The sequence below is a fragment of the Akebia trifoliata genome, chromosome 11 (genome assembly GCF_017979445.1).
Source record: "Akebia trifoliata isolate Shusen 1 chromosome 11, ASM1797944v1, whole genome shotgun sequence".
Classification (NCBI taxonomy): Eukaryota; Viridiplantae; Streptophyta; class Magnoliopsida; order Ranunculales; family Lardizabalaceae; genus Akebia; species Akebia trifoliata.
The window spans coordinates 45,298,353-45,318,180 of NC_141385.1; the positions used below are offsets into that span (position 1 = coordinate 45,298,353).

At 33.9% G+C, this 19,828-nt stretch overlaps 1 protein-coding gene and 2 long non-coding RNA genes across 3 annotated transcripts; 1 reads left to right on the top strand and 2 right to left on the bottom strand.

Annotated features, from left to right (window-relative positions):
• Positions 1-379: 379 nt before the first annotated feature.
• Positions 380-3,153, bottom strand: LOC147392040 (uncharacterized). Its single transcript, XR_015183369.1, has 3 exons — positions 2,843-3,153; positions 1,072-2,757; positions 380-979 (listed from the first exon to the last, which is right to left on the bottom strand). It is a non-coding gene; the product is annotated as an uncharacterized LOC147392040 (long non-coding RNA).
• A 2,764-nt stretch (positions 3,154-5,917) lies between these two features.
• Positions 5,918-12,890, top strand: LOC147392041 (organic cation/carnitine transporter 4-like). The gene is made up of 3 exons (XM_086457264.1): positions 5,918-6,388; positions 11,500-11,794; positions 11,899-12,890. The coding sequence occupies exons 1-3, from the start codon at positions 5,947-5,949 to the stop codon at positions 12,758-12,760; spliced, it is 1,599 nt and encodes a 532-aa protein (XP_086313390.1). The 5' UTR covers positions 5,918-5,946; the 3' UTR covers positions 12,761-12,890.
• A 1,523-nt stretch (positions 12,891-14,413) lies between these two features.
• On the bottom strand, positions 14,414-18,088 carry LOC147392042 (uncharacterized). Its single transcript, XR_015170320.1, has 2 exons — positions 17,379-18,088; positions 14,414-14,665 (listed from the first exon to the last, which is right to left on the bottom strand). It is a non-coding gene; the product is annotated as an uncharacterized LOC147392042 (long non-coding RNA).
• Between the last annotated feature and the right edge of the window lie 1,740 nt (positions 18,089-19,828).

Consider the following 19,828-nt stretch of genomic DNA (forward strand, 5'->3'; position numbering starts at 1 on the left):
CACGTCAGAAATGTGAGAATTGCAGTAAATCCCAATGTCACCCCAGCATTACTCTTTGTATATTCTCCGAAACTTTTTACCCAAACTTATCCGAATCAACCCAATTAAACTCCCCCAATAATTACCGTATCTGAGCTTTTTTACTATGCTATATATATGCTCTGTTTGGAAAAGTTGTATGTAAAGTTGCTGATGCTGAATTAAGTTGCTGAAGCTGAGAGAAAGTTGTTGTTGCTGTTGCTGAAGCAACTTGCTGAATTGAGTATATTGTTTGGTAACATACTGTCTAACTATGCTGTTAAGATGTTGAATTGTTTGGTAACCTGCTGTTTCTAAAAATTGCTGGATGAAATTAAAAATAATATTAAAAAAAAAATTATTTATCTTATATAAGTAATAATATGTTAACAATAAGTATAAACATAGGATTTAATATTAAAAAATAAAAATAAAAATTCAATTTTATTTTTTCTATACTAACATATTTAATGTCTATCAAATAAATAATTAAATAAAATTTTACATCATGTATATATGGCATTATAAATTTGTTGAGCAATCTCATCTCGTACAATATTCATATCAGCAACCAATTCATCATCAACTTCATTTGGTGTCGTATTAGATGCGCCTCCTCTATCAATGTCAACATTTTCATCCTCATATTGTGTAAACCAACTATCAGTAACTGATTGTTGTCGAATAAAGTTATGTAAGGCCATGCACACACATACAATACGTATCTGAGTCACAAAAGAGTATGAAGCCATCCGTTTCAAAATCGAAAATCGTTTTTTCAGTACACCGAAACAACGCTCAATAACGTTTCTGCATGAAGAGTGATAATAATTGAACCACTCCTCCTTCGTTCTTGGTCCATTTCCTCTACGAAAATCATGAATGTGATACCGTGTATTACGATATGGTGCAAGATATCCTCGCATATTTTGATAACCCGCATCAACCATGTAATATTTTCCTAAGACAATTAAAATATTTTTTTCAGTAAATTTAAATTACCTTAATGGATATAAAAAATATCAAAAATAAAATAAAATAACATTTCATTACCAACAGGAGGATGTGGGAAATTCAAACTCGGATCGCTAAGCGCAGATTGAAAGACTCGCCAATCGTGTGCTGAACCTTCCCATCCAGCCAAAACAAAAGTAAATTGCATGTCAAATGAACAAATAGCCAAGACATTTTGTGTACATTCGGTCTTTCTTCCTGATCGAAATGGTATTTGTTTGTCAAATGATATAACTACAGGTATATGAGTCCCGTCAATTGCACCCACGCAATCCTATTTCATTTAAAAGTAAACATTAAACAACTATTATGTTATTGATTATATTAATTCAAATATTAAATAATCAATTACCTTAAACCATGGAAAATATCGTCGATCTGCTAATATTTTTGGTGGTGTGACGCTCAAGTCAGGTGCTTTTATTAAGTCATGGGCAAAATTATATAATGCTTGTAATACATGATGAAAATATCGACTTATCGTTTCACCAGAATGTTGGAATCTATCCTGATTATTTCTATTTCTAACATTATGCCCAACTGTATATAAAAAAATTGCAATTTGTTCTTCAACTCTCACTGCTCTACTATCTTGAAGTAATCCTCTATCTCTCATAAAATAACATAATCTATTGAAGACATATTTATCCATACGAAAATTGTCGTAACAAGGCACTAGATTGTCTGAATCAAGTATTTCTCTGACATATGAATCACCAGAAAGTAGTGAAGTTCGACATGGTTGTTTCATGCGTCGATTCCTTGTACGGTAGTAATGCCACAGTAAAATAAAAAAGAAAATTTTCTTCTTTGTGCAAACATCCATCTGATATTACATATATGCAAATCACATAATTATAAACAGATAATAATTCATAATTATCCAATCATATAGAGTTTAAATGAAAAATAAAAAAATTAAACACAAATATTTCTACCAACCATAACGTAAAACTATTAAGTAAAAAATGAATTTAAGAATTCAATAAACTAAAATAATGTCTTCTAACAATTATGGTAATAAAAAAAAAATATCACTATTCTATTATAGTATTTAATATAATTTGGAATCATAAATCTACCCTATCCTTATAAGATTGTCCATTACGAGATCCCATGAGCCTCTTCAAACTTCATTTTAATCCACTCTGATGCAGACATATGGTCAATATCCATCAATCCAACAAAAATCTCCCTGTTAGAAGACTCTTTGAATAATTTGTCCACTAAAAACATCCATACTGGTCCACATCGATCTATGTCATTGAAAGTACTCAACAAGTTGATGCATGAGATAATAGACGTGTCTTTCTTTGCGTTCTGCGTCATTTCTTATTTTTTCAAATCCGCCTCTATACTATCAGCCATTACAGAAAGCATTCTATGGATTTCAATATCGTCTATTTTTGCATTCCTTTTCGCATTCACACTTGTGGTAGAAGAGGGGTCAAACTCACTCGATCTCTTATGACGTCTTTTAGGCATATCTTCAATAGATTTTTCAACTGGATCAATTGAAGTATTTGGTATTGACCCTTCATTCACTTCATCAATATCTGCATCCAAATCATCGAGAGAAACACGACTATCTTGCATAATTGAAGAAGACGTCTCGTTTGGAGTCATACAATGTTTTCCAGTTGCAACGATCCCACCAAATATTTGGTCTAGTTCATCTTCATACTCTAGTGCCTTATATCGAAATTGATTGGAATGTTTATTTAACTGATAAAAAATATAAAACATAATCAGGAAAAAAATAATTAACTAACTCATTTAACTTCAATTATCATATGAAAAAAAAAATTACCAAAACATATGACTTCCATTGTTCATCAGTTGCTTCAAAGGATCCCGTATTCACATCCCATCCTAATCCAGATTTCATCCTAAGATTCTTCCATGCTTTCCATCTATCCTTCACATAATCCCAGCGATGCTTGTATTGAACTTTGGTGTAAGATTTTTTTGACTTTTCTTCAAATATAGTTATAAAATAATCATGTCCTTTTGAGGTTAGACCCCCTCCTCCTTTACCATACTTTTGAACTACTTCAACATAATATTCCACCCAAATTTTATGTATTGTTGAATCCCAATATGCCTTTACTGATGGTTAACTAGACATTATCTAGATAAAAACTACAAAAATAAAATTTAAATTTAAAATAAATTGAGATAATAAAAACATGATAACAAAATCTAAGAAAAAAATAAATTGAGATAATAATAACATGATAACAAAATCCTAAAAACATATATAAACACACTTCGATTTCTTAGGGAATATCTTTACATCTCAATGATTTATTGGACACTACAATTTTCCAAGGAAAATTAAAGAACACGAAAGTGTTCACTTTTAAAAATAGAGAGCTTTTATTGCCACACCAACTTTTATTAAGAAGAATGCAAGATGGGTGCTAATTCCTTGTTGATATCATAGGAATGGTGGTGGTGTTAGTAAAAATTGTCGAGACAATATAGTCTCTTTAAAAATAATATTATTATTAGTCTCACACGTGCTTTGATAATGTTCATTAAACAAACGGTTGAGATGGGTGCATAGTCCCAAAGATTTTCAGAAAATTGCAGAGCTAAACTAATTCCTAAAAAACAAGAACTCATTTTTGAAAAATTTTAATCTCTCCACATATCTCAACCACCCTTTAATGGAGATCCTGGGCCTAGCAATGAATTGAATATTTTTTTGATACCCAATCCGATCCGATAAATATACGAACCATCGTGTTAGATCCTTCTCAATTCAATGGTTGTAATGTCAAGTAAAAAAATATGTCACACCCACATTTACTAAATGCACACCAATTCACATTGTCACTATTAAATTCCATCACTATCCCTAAATCTATAGGAAAATGACAAAACCATCAAATTGGATAAGAAAATAATCTAAAAATAAACTAATATCTAATCAAATTTATCCTAATCTCACCCAAATCCTTAGGGACAGAACATCATATCTTAATATTCTAAAATCTTCCCTCAAACTCATGGCGATCAAAGACTGATATGAGTTAGACAAAATCAATAACCCCTGATTAAGAGTCGTCATGTTGCAAAAAGGAGTTGTTGAAGGGAGTAACTGAAAAGATTATTGATTTTGTTGATGAGATAAAGTTTTGCAGGTCGTTGATGATTGATGATACACCCACATGTGTAGAAGAGATGGAGGAGCAATAGCTCAACTCAAACGAGCTTTCATTGGCCATCATCGGTTTAAGGTAGATTGTTCAACCTATGGGATTGTAATCCAAAAATGAAAAAGGCCTCTATGGGCCATGATGAACTTGATCATGAAGGATTCAAAGATTCAAAACAAATAAGAAGGAGTTTGATCACTATGGATTTAGGGCCATGATGAACTTGTTCAACTTACTTGTACCTATTTCAATGCCCCCTTCAAGGGTTCAACGTAGTTTGACCAACTTGACTTGCTCCTACCCCTTCATGTGGACCTAGTATTTGTAATTGGTGTAAAAAAAAAAAAAAAACTCTACACAAGTTTCTTTATAAATGATTAACATACAATTCTCTAAAAATTTCAAAATGATATTCATGTAACAAATTCTTGAAATTGAAAGGCAATTGTAATTCAAACTTTTTTTATTTTTTGATAACCACTACTTTCTAACTCTCCACGTGAGGGTCATCCATCTCATGGATGAAAAATAAGACAAAAGTTGGCAAGCCCTACCCACACAACTCTTTAAATCAACTAAAAGGTCAATGTCAACTATTAGACAAAAGTTGGTGTGGCAATATAACTCTATTTTTCTTAACTCTGTTTCTAACCACATGTTTCTGTGGTTGTAAGAGAACATTGCTGTCTCAAGTTCAGATTCAAAGAGTTGTGTGGGTGAATCTTGTGGGTGCTGTCGAGAGCCCAAAGGTGAGTTGAGTGTGACGAAGATGGGTTCCATGGGTGAGTCGTGAGTGAGAGAGTGTGTTGATACTGCGTTGGCCATTAATGGATGGCTGCGGTGCTGCTGTGCAGGTGAGCATTTGGAGTTAAAAGGAGAAGAGATGATGAAGGTTTGTGAGTGATGGGTGAGAAGACAATGATGTTTGTGTGTTAATTGTGAATATGAGTGAGGGAGGGAGATGAATATGATGCTCTTGTAGGTGTTGGAACGAAGAGAATGAGGGTGAGTTTGGGTTCGATTGAGTTGGAGAAGATGACAATGGTGTTGAGACCGAAGGTTTCTCTTTTTTCTCTCTTTTTTTTTTTTTTTTCCTTCTAGATTCTCTTAAAATTTTCGATGAATAACATGCTGTGGGAAGGATTGATTTAACACACAAATATTGAAAAATAAAAAAAAATTGCTTACCTGAGGGAGTTGCAGAGATGATTTCTTATTGTAAAATCTGAGAGAGATGACGCCAAGCTCTTCAAGCACTCTGTTTTTGTGGAAGAACCACGTGATGTTGCGGAGACTCGTTGTTGAAGAGTTGGAAGTCGAGAGATTTTGTTTTTGCGGAAGAACCGTGTGATGTTGCAGAGACTCGTTGAAGAGTTGGAAGTCGAGAGAGTCGGCTATTTTTGACGAAGGAATCGGCAATTAAAAAGAGTTCCACTCCATCCCAAACACTAAAGTTCGAAAAAACCAAACGTGTTCGGATGAAATTAGCCTCCAACCGGCTTTTCCAAACAGAGCAATAGAAGTCCACATTTGAGATATTCCAGCCCAACATCCACATTTGAGATATTCCAGCCCAACATCAAGCATTACTCTGTCACGTGTTAATTTAAGGGTATCCAACCAGTTTAAGTACAGACAGTATAATTAGAGAATCCCTAGAAAACTTAATACAATCTTAGCCGTTAGTTGGACACTGTATACAAGTTCATTGGACACCTGAATTTCTCCTCCTTAATATAAGGAGAGTAGGATGTCTTGTTCCATTAGCCTAAAAAAAATGCCAACTTCGTCGTCGGATTCCGGCAAACATGCCATCACTTCTCCACTTCTTCCAGCCAAACATCCCGATGAACATGACACGAAAATGGGTATCGACGAGATGCTCGAGAGATACTCCGGTGAGTTCGGGTTTTGGCAACTAAGGCATTTTGTGCTCACCAGCTTGGCCTGGGCTTTGGATGCTTTTCACACCATGGTCATTATCTTTGCGGATCAGGATCCGGCTTGGCGTTGTATGGGTAAGGATTCGGGTTGTTCGTCGATGACCCGGTCCATTTGTGAGTTGCAACCCGGATCTTGGGAGTGGGTTGGAGGTCCGGGAAGCTCGACTGTTGCTGAGTGGGGGCTCGTATGTGGAGAGAAGTATAAGGTCGGCTTGGCTCAGTCAGTTTTCTTCGCAGGCTCCATGATTGGTGAGTCATCTATCTATCTATCTATCAATTTGATCTCTCATGCACTCCTGGAGTTGATTAACGTTATCCTACTCTAGGCATTGTTGGACCTACAACTACAAACCAAATCTTCTGATTAGTAAATTATGGGCATTTAGATTTGGAGAAGTTTTATTGCATTATGGACTAGAAATCCAAGCAATGATACTTAAAAAAAAAAAAACTAAAAAATCTCTATTCCAATGCCTAGAAATCACCAATCAAGCTGATTTTGGTGCTGGCCCACCTTTTCGGACTGAGTCAGTATGTTTGTTTGATTGTTAGTAGATATGCAGTTGAATGGTTTTAGATAGAGAGCTTCTTTTGCCACACCAACTTTCACTAAGAGACCAAAAGATGTTTGCTAATTCTTTGATGGATGGTATCGTATGAATTGGTGTTCTACTAGTAAAATTTGTTGTGACAATTGAATCTCTCTTTTAAAAATCATCAAGATGTAAGGCACTCAACCACGTTATGGCATCGTCAATGAACTAGCGAGATTTACGATGTGAAATGTCTTTCACTTTGTATTTTATGATGAATCATTATGTATATTCATAGAAATATAATCTTGTGACTAAGCACCTTCTGATTTGAATCATTTTACTGTAATATATATATTTATTTAAATATAAATATATTAAATTTCAAACAAGACGAAGGTCAAGACAAGAGTACTGAATAAGTGTTTGACATCATATGCATTAAGTATTAAGACATACCCTCCATGATGTGGTGAAGAATAAGGATTCTCTGAATCCCCACTCCCACCCCTACCCCTCTTATTTTTCTCTAACATACCCCCCCCCCCCCCAATACTATGGGGATGTGTGATTTTATATCTCGAGGAAAAATCTATGATTCTAACACATGCCACCACTGGAGAGTATAGTGAGTATATTAGAGGGGGGAGTCAAAAAATCACGATTCTTTGGTGAATATTTGAGATATCATTATAATATGATTCTTGACCTTTGTATTGTAAAAAAATCATAATAGCAAAGATAACACAATCACACAAAAAACAAGGATTTAAGTGGTTCAGCAATATACCTACGTCCACGAAACAGAACAAGAACAATCACTATTTTCTCTCTTAAGTTTTACTGTCTTAGAGACCCCCACAACTCTACGCAACGCAACAAAATACAAGACATTTACACAACAAGTATTTTATTATAGATTAATCCAAAAATGACTTAATGTATTTATCTTTAATCTCTAATCAGTCATCTTCAATTTTCTATTGATTTATAATAGGAGACTGAATTCAAAGGGGTCGGTGGGAGACACTCTTTATTAAGGTGACGTATTCCTGCAATTTATTGGTTACTCTAAACATGCCACCACCTACCATGGATGGTAGGCCCACTATTGATTAAATTCAAGAATGATGGAAAATATTTTAAATAAAATGGCTATAAACCTATATTAGAAAAATGCAAAGTTGCCTGTTGATCACAGACCCCACAGGACAGAGGTGTCGATAGAGAAAATTAATTTGGTTGAGTATAGCCCTAACATCATTTAAATCGATGTCAGAAAATTAAAAGTGAGATTGATACTTGTGGACTGGAGAATCAGGACTTGTCGACCAGTCTATTTCTTAAAATTATTCATTAATGAGAGATTTTGTTTTTATTATAAATTATTGTTTATGGACTCTGAGTTATAGAATCATTACTATTAAATTTCTTTCTGATGCGTATACATGTATTAAAAAAAATTGTAATATTTTAATTTAATTTGACTATTTTAATAAATTTAAATAGCTCATCAAATTTTACATCATAGTTTATACATTTCGATATTACTAATTCATTTTTGTGATTAGAATATATTTATAAAGGCAATTTTGAATTTGCATGAAACCCTTATCTCATTATAATATTGAAGGTGAAAAAGGATAATTTCTAATTTTAAAATTTTAAATAAAGTGATTATAAACTTAAACTAAAAGAAAAAATGATTCAGAATTTTTTTAATGAAATCTGTGTAATCAGTTTAACAGCATTAGGATAGCTGATATATTAGTTTATCCAACAAAAATAATGAGAATGTCTGCTGCCCGGGTCCAACATACCTCCAAACATATAATCGAAGTTAGGGCCATAATGTCAACTAATTTTTATACTTTGGTATTTATTTTAATTTGTATACGTATTTGAATAGAAAGATTTACCTAGAATTGTTTGAATAAAGAAGAAACGGGAATTTTATAGCACACTTTCTAGCCACTGAACCCATGAATCTGAACTTTAAACCAAAATATCAGTCGGATTGATTTCTTTGATATCCTTACATTTGACCCATGTTTGTCAAGAGCTTGAAGCCCTAATTCAACATTTCACTCATATTTGTTCACGACGAAAAAACTCAAATCCCATTGTTAAATGTAATTGGTCAGATCGATTTTTCATTTCTAGGCTGAATTTAAAGAGTCAACACAAAGTTCATGGTCCAATGAGCCAAAATAATGTCCGCATTATCATCTTTGGCATGAAAGGGGGATAGGAGGGCACGTACTCGCGAGCAATACCTCAAGTTTTTTTTCTCTTTCTTTAAGAAAATACTTCATGTAATCAAAGAAGAGAATGAAAACGGGAAAGTGGCATAAAAAGGAAAATAGAAATATAAAATTATGGGTTGGGAGACAGGAATGTAGTTGGGGGAACAACGAAAGCATTTTAAAGAAAATTTGACAAGATTGGCAATATCTATACGGTAGTCAGAGTCAATTTTATAACTTGAGCCGTGATTTTCTGACTCAAAAATTTACACTTGGTCAAAGTTGCAAGGGCACAAAAGCATAGATATTTTTCTTTGGGATACATAAGGAAAAAGATCTACGGTTTTGTGCACTTGCCACATCAACCGAGTGAAGTCAAAGTAAAATTTTCGAGTCTGAAAAACGTTAATGTTATAACTTTATGAGTTTAATTTAATTTTGATTTTATTTGAATATTAAATTACCCAAGCTGAATTTGAGTTTGGTTAGGTGTTTGATTAGATGGGTATTCATCATAATAAATAGATATGAATATTATTTTTGTCAACTCCTATTATTGCATTTTTTCTTGTCCCATCATTGTCGTGGTCTTCTTATCCATGAGGACGAAGGTCTATTAAACTTTTTCGAAAGTGTCATTTAGACATGCCTTCCATGTTTTGGTGAATATTTGAGATACTTTTGTGTCTTCATCACTTCTGGGTTTTCAAAGTGATGACATGTCCTTGACCGCAGTCTTCTCAATAGACTAATTCAGAATAACCTAAATGCACTCATCTTCAATCTATAACAAAAAATCCTTGAATTTTCTACCTAAAAAAAGTCATCTTCAAGCTCTTCAATTTCTACGGTAGATAACTTTTAATTTATTGAATCTCGCCTTCAATCCATTGTTTTAAATTTTATTTGTTTTTCTACTTAATTTTCATCATTTTCCACTTCAAAATCCTATCCTATTCTCAAAATATGAAGGTTGAAGTAGATGGAACCTTCTGGTTGAAGAAGATGTCAAATATTTATTTTCTAGTTTGAAATAGTTAGAATCTTAAGGTTGAAGACCCAAAAGGTTGAAGACGACTTTTTTGGGGGAAAAAACACCTATAAAAGATTTTTGATTGCAGATTAAAAATTGAGAGGAAGGCATTTAGTTAGTTTTGAATTGGCCTATTGGAGAAGACTGAAGTCTAAGAAAGGCATTCATGCAACGTTTCCATAGTCCATCGTTTTAACACTTATTTTATTATTTATATAACAGAATTTTGTCTTTGTTTTATTTGTTTTTTATTTATTTTTTCCTGAAAATAAATGAATGAGGCTGTTTTTCCACTTTAGCGTATATTATCCAAATTAGGAATTTTATATTTTAAATTAAAAGTTCAAATTTATGTGTTATTTTCATTTTCTTCTCTTTTTTTTTTTTTTTTTTTTAATACTATGACACTGGCCACCAATTTAACAGTAATGTCATTTTAATTCTGTGTGATTTGGACGTACAACCTACCAGGTTTTGAGTAATATTTGAGATACCTTGTGATTTCAAACTGATGACATGCCTCCCTTGACCTCAGTCTATTGAAAATGATTCAAATACCATAAACATCAACTCTATTCCAAAATACTTGATTTTTCTTTCTAGAATCAGTCATCTTCAACCTCTTCAACTTTTCCCCGAAGGAGAGATTATTGCTTCCCAACCGATGGGGGGGTAAGCCCTCTCATGGGATGAGGAATGATCGATGGATTGGGAGAGAAAAATCCCGCCCCAATATCATTGCTGCTTCTGCTAAATTGTTATCCACCGACATTAGGGGCCTTCCCTTTTGCTCTAGATGTTGTTCCCGCTTATGGGAAATCATTGTTAATCTATTTAACCTTTTATTCAATCCATCATTTTTAACTTAGCCTTAACCCTTTGTAGAAAATCCTAGATTTTTCTATCCAAAATTTCATAAGCTCTTCAATCTCTATGTTAAATTGTTTTTAATAATTAAACATTTTTTTTAATCCATCATTTTCAAACTAGGTTATAATACTTCTTAGAAAACCCTTTATTTTGATACCTAAAATTCCATCATTTTTTTAATTTTCTAGAATTATTATCTTGTCTTGAGGCTTGAAGGTTGAAGTAGATAGAATCTTAAAATTGAAGATGAGGGTAAAATTTTTTACCTAAGAGGTTGATGATGCTGGTTCTGATGAGAAGACAAAAACAAGGGTTTTCAGCTAGAGGTTGGCATTTGAGTCAATTTTTATTAGTCTACCACTGAAGACTGAGTTCCAAGAGGGCCTGTTATCATGTTTGAAAACACACGGAGATATAAAAAATATTCACCAAAACGTGGTGCACTCTTTTGGATCATTGATTCATTAGTATTTGGTCCACCTACTCTTGGACCCTATTCATTAAAAATTATCAAAATCAATATTGAATCTCAAAAAATCTAATAACTAAAGTACTTGTAAAAAATTCATTAAGGTAGGGGTTCGAAATCACCAATAGGCAAATCTTTTGTGTGCTGATCCACCAAGAATTATAACTGATTTTTTTTTCGTATGTAGCTGAATTTTTGTATGTTGGCAGGTGCAGGAATATTTGGTCATCTCTCAGATTCCTTTTTAGGAAGAAAACGATCTCTAACGATAGTTTGCATAATGAACGCTATATTCGGCTGCTTAACAGCGTTATCTCCCACCTATTGGGTTTACATGTTTCTCCGTTTCCTCACCGGCTTAAGCACAGGGGGTGTGGGCTTATGTGCCTTTGTCCTTGCCACCGAGCCAGTTGGCCCTACAAAGCGCGGTGTTGCTGGAATGTCAACTTTCTACTTCTTCTCCTCTGGAATCGCTCTTCTCTCTGGAGTTGCCTACATTGTCAGGTTCTTAATTTAATTAGAGTAGAATTTGTTTTGTTTTTACACCACAACTTTCCATATTGTGACGAGATATACTAAAAATTATGCACCTCTATGCTTTGATATAGGTCATGGCGTGCTCTCTACATAGCCTCTTCCGTCCCCTCAATCCTCTTCGTCATCTTTGTAGTTCCCTTTATTTCTGAATCCCCAAGGTGGTACCTTGTTCGAGGAAAGATAGACAGCGCTATGAAAGTCATGCATACAATCGCACAATCCAATGGAAAATATCTCCCTAAAGGAGTTGTCCTAACCCTTGATGACGATAAAAATGACAAGAACTCAAATGAAGAAGGAATGTCGATGATGAAAGATGCGGTAACAGGTTCCCTCATCGACGTTGTTAGATCACCCATCACTCGAATTCGCCTAATACTAACAGTGTCAATCAATTTCTTGTGTTCTGTTGTGTACTATGGCCTTAGTTTGAATGTCGTCAACCTGGAAACAAATATTTACCTCAATGTCCTACTTAATGCTGTAGGAGAGATGCCAGCATTTGCAATAACTGCACTCTTGTTGGATAAGTTTGGCCGAAAGCCAATGGCAATAGGTACATTGTGGTTCAGTGGGGTATTTTGCTTGGTGGGGAGCCTAATAAGGAACAATGGGGCATGGAGGGCAGTAAAAATGGTGTGTGGAATATTGGGGATATTTGGGATGGCGGGAACTTATAATTTGTTGTTTATTTATATGGCCGAGCTTTTTCCTACGGTAGTGAGGAATGCCGCTCTTGGGTGTGGAGTGCAAGCTGGACAGATGGGAGCAATATTGGCGCCGTTCGTCGTGGTTTTGGGAGGTGGATTGCCCTTCATGGTGTTTGGGGCATGTGGGATTATTGGAGGGATACTTACATTCTACTTGCCGGAGACTTTATACTCTCAATTGTTTGATACAATGGAGGGAATGGAGAAGAGTGAAAATGCATGAAGGGCAACTGAGAGTCTCAGTTTATGGATTAGATGTTCTTTTCTTCTCTTTTCATGTTAGCTATACAAGACTAAAAATAAATACCATGAGCAAGTAAAAGAACATGTTATTTCTTGCACTTCATGTAGTAAATTGCAAATGAGTGTGATTTAGTAGTAACAACTATGAATCAAGCTGTATTGACCTCAAGATTGTACCTCATATTGCACATCCTGACGTGAAAGTGTGTAGGAACCATAGATGCTTTTTGAATTATATCTCAATGAAAAGCATCTTCCTACACTTTCACGTTAGGATGTGTGATATGAGGTACAATCTTGAGGTCACTTCAGCATTGTTCAATAACTAAACCCCAATCAATTTGGTCCTCATTTTCCATAAGGGATAATCAACCCCTCCAAAGTGATCATATAATTAGGGGTGATATTCAAGATAAAAAATTGTTAGGTAAAAAGGACATTTGAATGTTGCATTTTTTCTTTCTTTTGAATATTTCATAAAAAATATGAATGAGAGGTGTTAAGCATCATCATGGGGTCGACCTATTTTTCTAAAGGACCTCACCACAGAAAATTGAACACCAAGTTCGTTATTGATTGCCATGGTTCCTCTATGCCTAGGAGTAGGATACCACAATATAGAACCATAAACAAATAAAGGCATGAGAGAAAAGCATATTGGCTACGTTGCGGTATTAATTGATCTTTTGGGAAGCAAAGCGAATGGTATGCCATATTAATTGATCTTTTGGGAAGCAAAGCGAGTAGTACTTCAATGCAGTTTCACCGCACCATAAATTCTGCCAAAAGACAGGTTTTGGGGCCATTCTTCACTAGAATCCCTTTTCCCATCCAGAATGGTGTTTTTGCGTACTTATTTTCAAATATTTTTTATCTGTTGTTCATAGGAAGCCTTAATTTGATATCTTCTACTTCCACCTACAACTAAATGGACTGACTTCATTTTTTGCAACCATTTTATTAGAAATCCCTTATGCTTTTCTCAATTTCGTCTTCAAATATGGTTTTTAAGCAGGGTTTGATCACTAGTTATAGATCATCCGGAACATCTTCGGGTTGTCACAACAATATAGAGAACTCTGAAACACAAGCTTTCCACAACATTATGGAGCCATTAACATCAGTGGAAGATGGTATTGCTGGGATTAGCCTATTCGACCTCATCAACCGATCCCATAAACTGGTCCTTGAAACCATATCATCCAATGGGTATATTGGAAAAAGTAGCTTTCGCATGGGAGGGACTACTGGTATGTCGACCTTTCTGAGTTTCAATTTGCTTCAACTCTTTTAAGAACAAGTTCCAGAGCTACACTTTCTTTCAAGACAGTCTTCCACTTCGAAAGTGTAATTGAGTGTTTATTTCCATCCACTCTCGGGTGTGTCATAGCCCAGTTAAATCCCGTGACCTCTTATACTCATAGTTCTCACTAACAGATTGGTCTTTTGGAGTAATTAGTTGGTTAACATGTTATCAAAGCACTAGATTTCTATAGGTCACGGTTTCGATTCTTTCCACCCTTATGTGTGACGGGGAGTGTTGAATGTATATATTCCTCCACCCTCAGGTTCCCCCCCTCCCTTCAATCGGTTTATAGCACATAATTCTTAAATGAGAGAATAAGACGGTGGATGGCACGTTTGAAATTCCTTAGACTTAATTTTATCCTTTACTTCATTTGCACATGAAGATCATTGTGTATGGAAATGAGACTCCATTGAAGATAATTAAGATAAACAACATCAGAGGATTCTCATACTCCTTTACTAACAATTTACAATATTTATCATATACAAACTTTAACATAAGCTTGATGACGTCTCCCATCAAAATAAGAATGTTGCTGGAGAGAATGCTGGAATGATCGCTGGAACCGGAGCTCTCCTACAGAAAGACCCAACTTATTAGACAATCGTTCAACGAAAACAAGAAAAATTACAAATTAAAAACTTTCATCTAAAAACAAAATCTTCCAAGAAAATTTACTAGAAGTATTAGTCGAACCTACATGTAAATTAAAAGCATTTGTAAATGGGCAATTTTAGTCAGTCTTAATGGGTGCAAACAAAATCATACAAAATCCAAAAAGGAAGTAAAAGGGAGAAGGTGGCCCGTGACATCTGATATATGCTGTCCAAGTCAAAGTTCCCAGATTTTATTATTAGATAACCAAGATAACCCTATCTTACCTGATCTATTGACCTTTTTTTTCCTAATATTATGAGATGACATGCACCATTTATCTAAGGTTGGAAAATTTTGAAGGGATTTGGACATTTTCTTAGTCACTCTCAAGAGTAAGTACAAAGCACCATCGGTTTGGACTTTCAAAAACACATGTGGTAGCTTTAATTTTCAGCAAAACCTAGATGATCTTTGCTCTAGTGGTGTGCTTTTAATTATTTACTCAACCCGAAAAAAAGAAGGAAGAAAATAGGATCTTTTAAAGTGTTGTATTGTTAGAGAAATATTTTCCTTACTAAAGATTTCAAGCCTTACTAAGGGTCGTTTTGCTCAAATGAATTATCACATTAGCAATCCAACACCACAGCCCTCTAAATTTAATCGAAAAACCCAGATCCAAAAAATTGTTTTTTTCAAAAAACAATTTTTATTGGACTTGATCCAAGGTTTTGAAAATTGATGGTTACCTAACTTCAATCTTACTCCAAAATTAAAATTTAAATTAAAAGTGAATTTTTTATTTTCATAGTTCATCGAATTTTTCCTTTACAACCTTAAAAAAGCATCGGATCATGTTTTTTGGACACTTAGTAAGGGTGAAATCCTTACTAACTTAGTAAGGCTAGTCAGACTCTCTTTGCAAGCTAAGGGCCTGTGTGGATTGACTTTTCTAAGTACTTCTGACTTTTGCGGGGAGTCAGAAGCACTTTAAAGGTGTTTGGATAAATTACTCCTAGAAAGAACTACTTTATTGTGGAGTCATTTTAGTGCTTTTTCACGGAGTACCGATGGTGCTACTTCTCTAAACTACTCTTGCGCGGAGCCACAAAATATTGTCAAAATGACGAGATTAGGACAAGTATGCTCCTCATAAATTTCAAAAATTACAAATCTACCTTCAAAAAAGCAATTGAAATAATATTATATTACTATCCATTGATATGGTGGTAGCCTTTTGGTGTAACATTTGGGACAAGTATACCCCTTATAAATTTTGAAAATTACAAGCATACCCTTAAAAATGCAATTGCAGTAATACTATATTACTATCCATTGATGTGGTGGTAGCTTTTTGGTATAGCATTTGGGACAAGTATGTCCATCATAAATTTTGAAAATTACAAGCATACCCTCAAAAATGCAATTAAATAATATTTTATTATTATCCATTGATGTGGTGGTAGTCTTTTAGTGTAGCATTTGAATTTGAATTTCTAACTCCCCCAATTGCTTACTCAATGATTTATCCATGAGCATTCCAACTATGGTTGAAATTTTCTTATTGGAAAATTGATGTGAACAATTACACACAAATTTACTATCCATTGATGTGGTGAAAACTTCTTCATATTTTTAGTGGTTGTATATATTTGCTCACAATATTTTCTATTTATTTATAATTGTTGGGTGTTTATATTAGTTTTTATGGATAAAAACAATAACTTTTATTTCTTTTGAAGAATAATTTGTTGAGTTATAATGTTAATAATAGTAACTGATACTTATAAGGGCATTTTGATCATTTAAACAGAATTCAAAATAGTTTCCAAACACAAAACTCTATCAAAAGTACTTCGAACAGTACTTTTCAGAACCTGCATCCTAACACACAACAGTTATCCACTTACTCCAGACAGTACTTAAAAAAGTACTTATGAAAGTACTTATGTTCTAAGTACTTCTGGCTCCTGTATCCACACGGGCCCTAAGCTTTTAATAGTACTTTATTTTTACGTTATTTACAGAGCAGACCAATCTGTTTGCATTTTCTTACAAAAACTCTTTTACTTTATAGAATTTATTGCTAGCAAGAATTACTTTGTGAATCAGTCTGACATAACTACCTTAGTAAGATTTCAAATCTTACTAATGTTTGTTGGGACCACATGTGTTATCAAAACATCAATACAACCCTCTAAATTTCATAGAAAAAACTCGGATTCAGAAGAAAAAAATTCAAAACAAAATCCTTTTGAAGCTTGATCGAAGGTGTTGAAATTGGATGGCTATCGAAAGGGTTGAAAGTTTGCCACGTATGCCCCGTTCCTATAAAATAGACAGATATAGGGATGGATCTCGGATTCAAACCGGTACAACGGACATTTAACCTATACTCATCAACCAACTTTTTAATTCGGATCTGCTAGAAGATCCAAACCTACTAAATTCGATTTTTTGATCACTCGGATTTCAGATGAAGTCCTACCTATTTTACACCAATAAATTGAAAAGCATCTGTAAAATGCAAAATTTGATGAAGGGTATTTTCGTTATTTGAGAAAGTATTAACGTTTAACGTTTCGAAGAAGAAAACTAAAAAGGAGAGACTTCAGAAATAATTCATGAAACTCAAATCAAAAGCGAAAAAATCACGAAATCTAATCTAAAAAGAGTAAAGCAACAGGTCATTTACCGGTATTCATCCTCTATTATACGGTCACGAGCGCGAATCCTACCAGTTGATCCGGTTTTTCGGTCTAATTTCTTCTCTGATCTAACCGACCGTTCCGGTTTTCCAGCCACAATAGAGACGATTGTGTCTTCAGATATCGCGTTTAGCGATGGTTTCCACTGAGCCGTAGAGACCGAACCGGACCCGGTTCGCTTCCTACGTTTCGTACATGGAGAAGGATCTTTCCTGGCGCAGGATAGCGGCATGATAGACTGTGTCTCTTCCGTGCGCGGAGGGGCTGTTGGAACAGCTGAAAGTACGGAGGGACCGCAACAAGAAACAAATTCTAGGAAAGACTTCATCTTTTTGAAGATTGAAGGTTTAAATTTTTTTAAAAAAGGGGAGCTTCGTTTAATAATAATCAAATGTTTCGCCATTGATGAAGCACTCCAAGGTTTCTCTCATTCTTCTTCTTCTTCTCTGTCTCCTCTTTCTCGCCACGGTTCTAGAGTTTGTTACAAATAATCTGAGAGAAGCTGAAAAGCCATTTTTTATAGAATATTGGGTGATCTAGATAGCCCCTCCAACTTTATAAATATATGAGAAACCCCTAAACTTTTAAATTGATGAAATACACCTTGACTTTGGTATTCTCTCATGGACTAATGAAAATGACCTGAATGCTCTCATCTAGATATCTAACTAAAGAACCTAGATTTTTCTCTCAAAATTTATCATCATAGGTTCTTCAATGGGTAAATTAATTTTTTTAGGGAATTTTATTTACACTGCCCATGAAATGGGCAATATTATACTCAACCCTTTAACATACAATGTCAGGTTTAATTTGATGAATTAATGGATACATTTTGATTTTATTCAAAATATCTTTTAAAAACTTAAATTATTAAAAAAAAAAAATTGGAAGAAAATAAAAAATAAAAACTTTACCTATAAATCATCAATAAAATGGTGCATTGAATTTCAATTAAGAGGTAAACTTAGCCTTGCATTTTGTGGTAGAGCTAGTAAGAAGCTTGTGGGGGGCAATTGCCCCCACAGAACTTTTAGATAACCCTTTAATTTTTGAAGATGACATTGTCTTGTGATTGACCTTCTCTTATAGACTAGTTGGAAAATACTTAAATATCTTTTTGTTAAACTTCCAAACAAAATTTCTTAATTTCTCCTCAAAATCATTCTTATGAGTTCTTCAATTGTGCCACTGACTATAATTTGCCCTCACTATAAAAAAATCTTGACTCTACCCCTATTTGCAAGGGATAAATCAAATAACATCAATATCACAAGGAGTATTATTAAGATTCTCTTATATTAAATTTATTTTAACTCATTTTTATGTCTTTGTTTGTCGACCTCACATTAACCCTTGTAAAAATAATTGATTTTTTATCCAAAATTCTATCATATTTTAGTTATCCAAAATTCATTATTATAAGGATGTTTCAAGATCGAGAAAAAATCTTAAGATAATATTTAAAGTAAAAAATTTTACCTAAGAAATTGAAAATGACTGTTTTGGGAAAGAGGACATTTAGGTCTTTTTATACTAGTCTATTAGAGACGACTGGCACCGAGGAGTACATGTCATTTTTAGTAATAAAATATGTGGGGCACACAAAATATTACAAATTAAAGTAGAGGGCTATCTCTAAACTACCCGTAATTATTACTTTTGGTTCAGGTGTAACAGTGTAAAAGGCTTTTGTCTTCTATCAAAATGGACTTTCGAAAAAACCAAAACTTCGCTTTTTATTACTACAATACCCTCGATGTTTGGGTCAAGTAACCTTGAGGCCTAGACTGTCAACGGAAAGGCGGCTCGCAATCATTTTCACTTTCTCACCTAACCTGCACATCCCATAAAAATCTCATCTTCTCGAGGGTATAACAGCCATTTGAATACCCATTTACCCGGAAACGAAAACCCCACATTGAAACCAATTAGAGCCGGGTTTACTATGAACCCAAAAGATAGTAACTAGAACCAATAGATTCTATCTGATGGGCGTCTGCAGAGACCCGAAATTAATTTATTTTCTCATTCTTATTTTTATATTATATGTGATTTAAGATTTTCTTATATTTTAAATTTAACTTATATTATGTAAAATTTTCAATTTTTCATATAAACTAAATATTGAAGTTTAAAATGATTCACCTTTTTGTTTAAAGTTTATTACTTGTAAATAATGCGAATTTTAATTTTATATTAAATATATCATTGAATCATATTTTTAATAGAAAAAATTATAATTAAGTTAATATTTTGTAGATAATATATTTTTTTTTTTAAATTTATAATGATTTTAAAATACCTTTTCCTAATTCTTGAAAATTGTAACCGACCAACGGGTACTCATAATTCTTGGTTGTTCCCATTCCACATACTTTACAATTGGAATAGAAAATATTTAGTGGATGGTGGTTTTGTTTTTCCTAGGAACCGA

Coding starts and splice junctions, on each gene's coding strand:
- LOC147392041 (XM_086457264.1), top strand. CDS start 5,947: ATGTCTTGTTCCATTAGCCTAAAAAAAATGCCAACTTCGTCGTCGGAT. Junction 6,389..11,499: donor CTTCGCAGGCTCCATGATTG/GTGAGTCATCTA, acceptor GTATGTTGGCAG/GTGCAGGAATATTTGGTCAT. Junction 11,795..11,898: donor GGAGTTGCCTACATTGTCAG/GTTCTTAATTTA, acceptor GCTTTGATATAG/GTCATGGCGTGCTCTCTACA.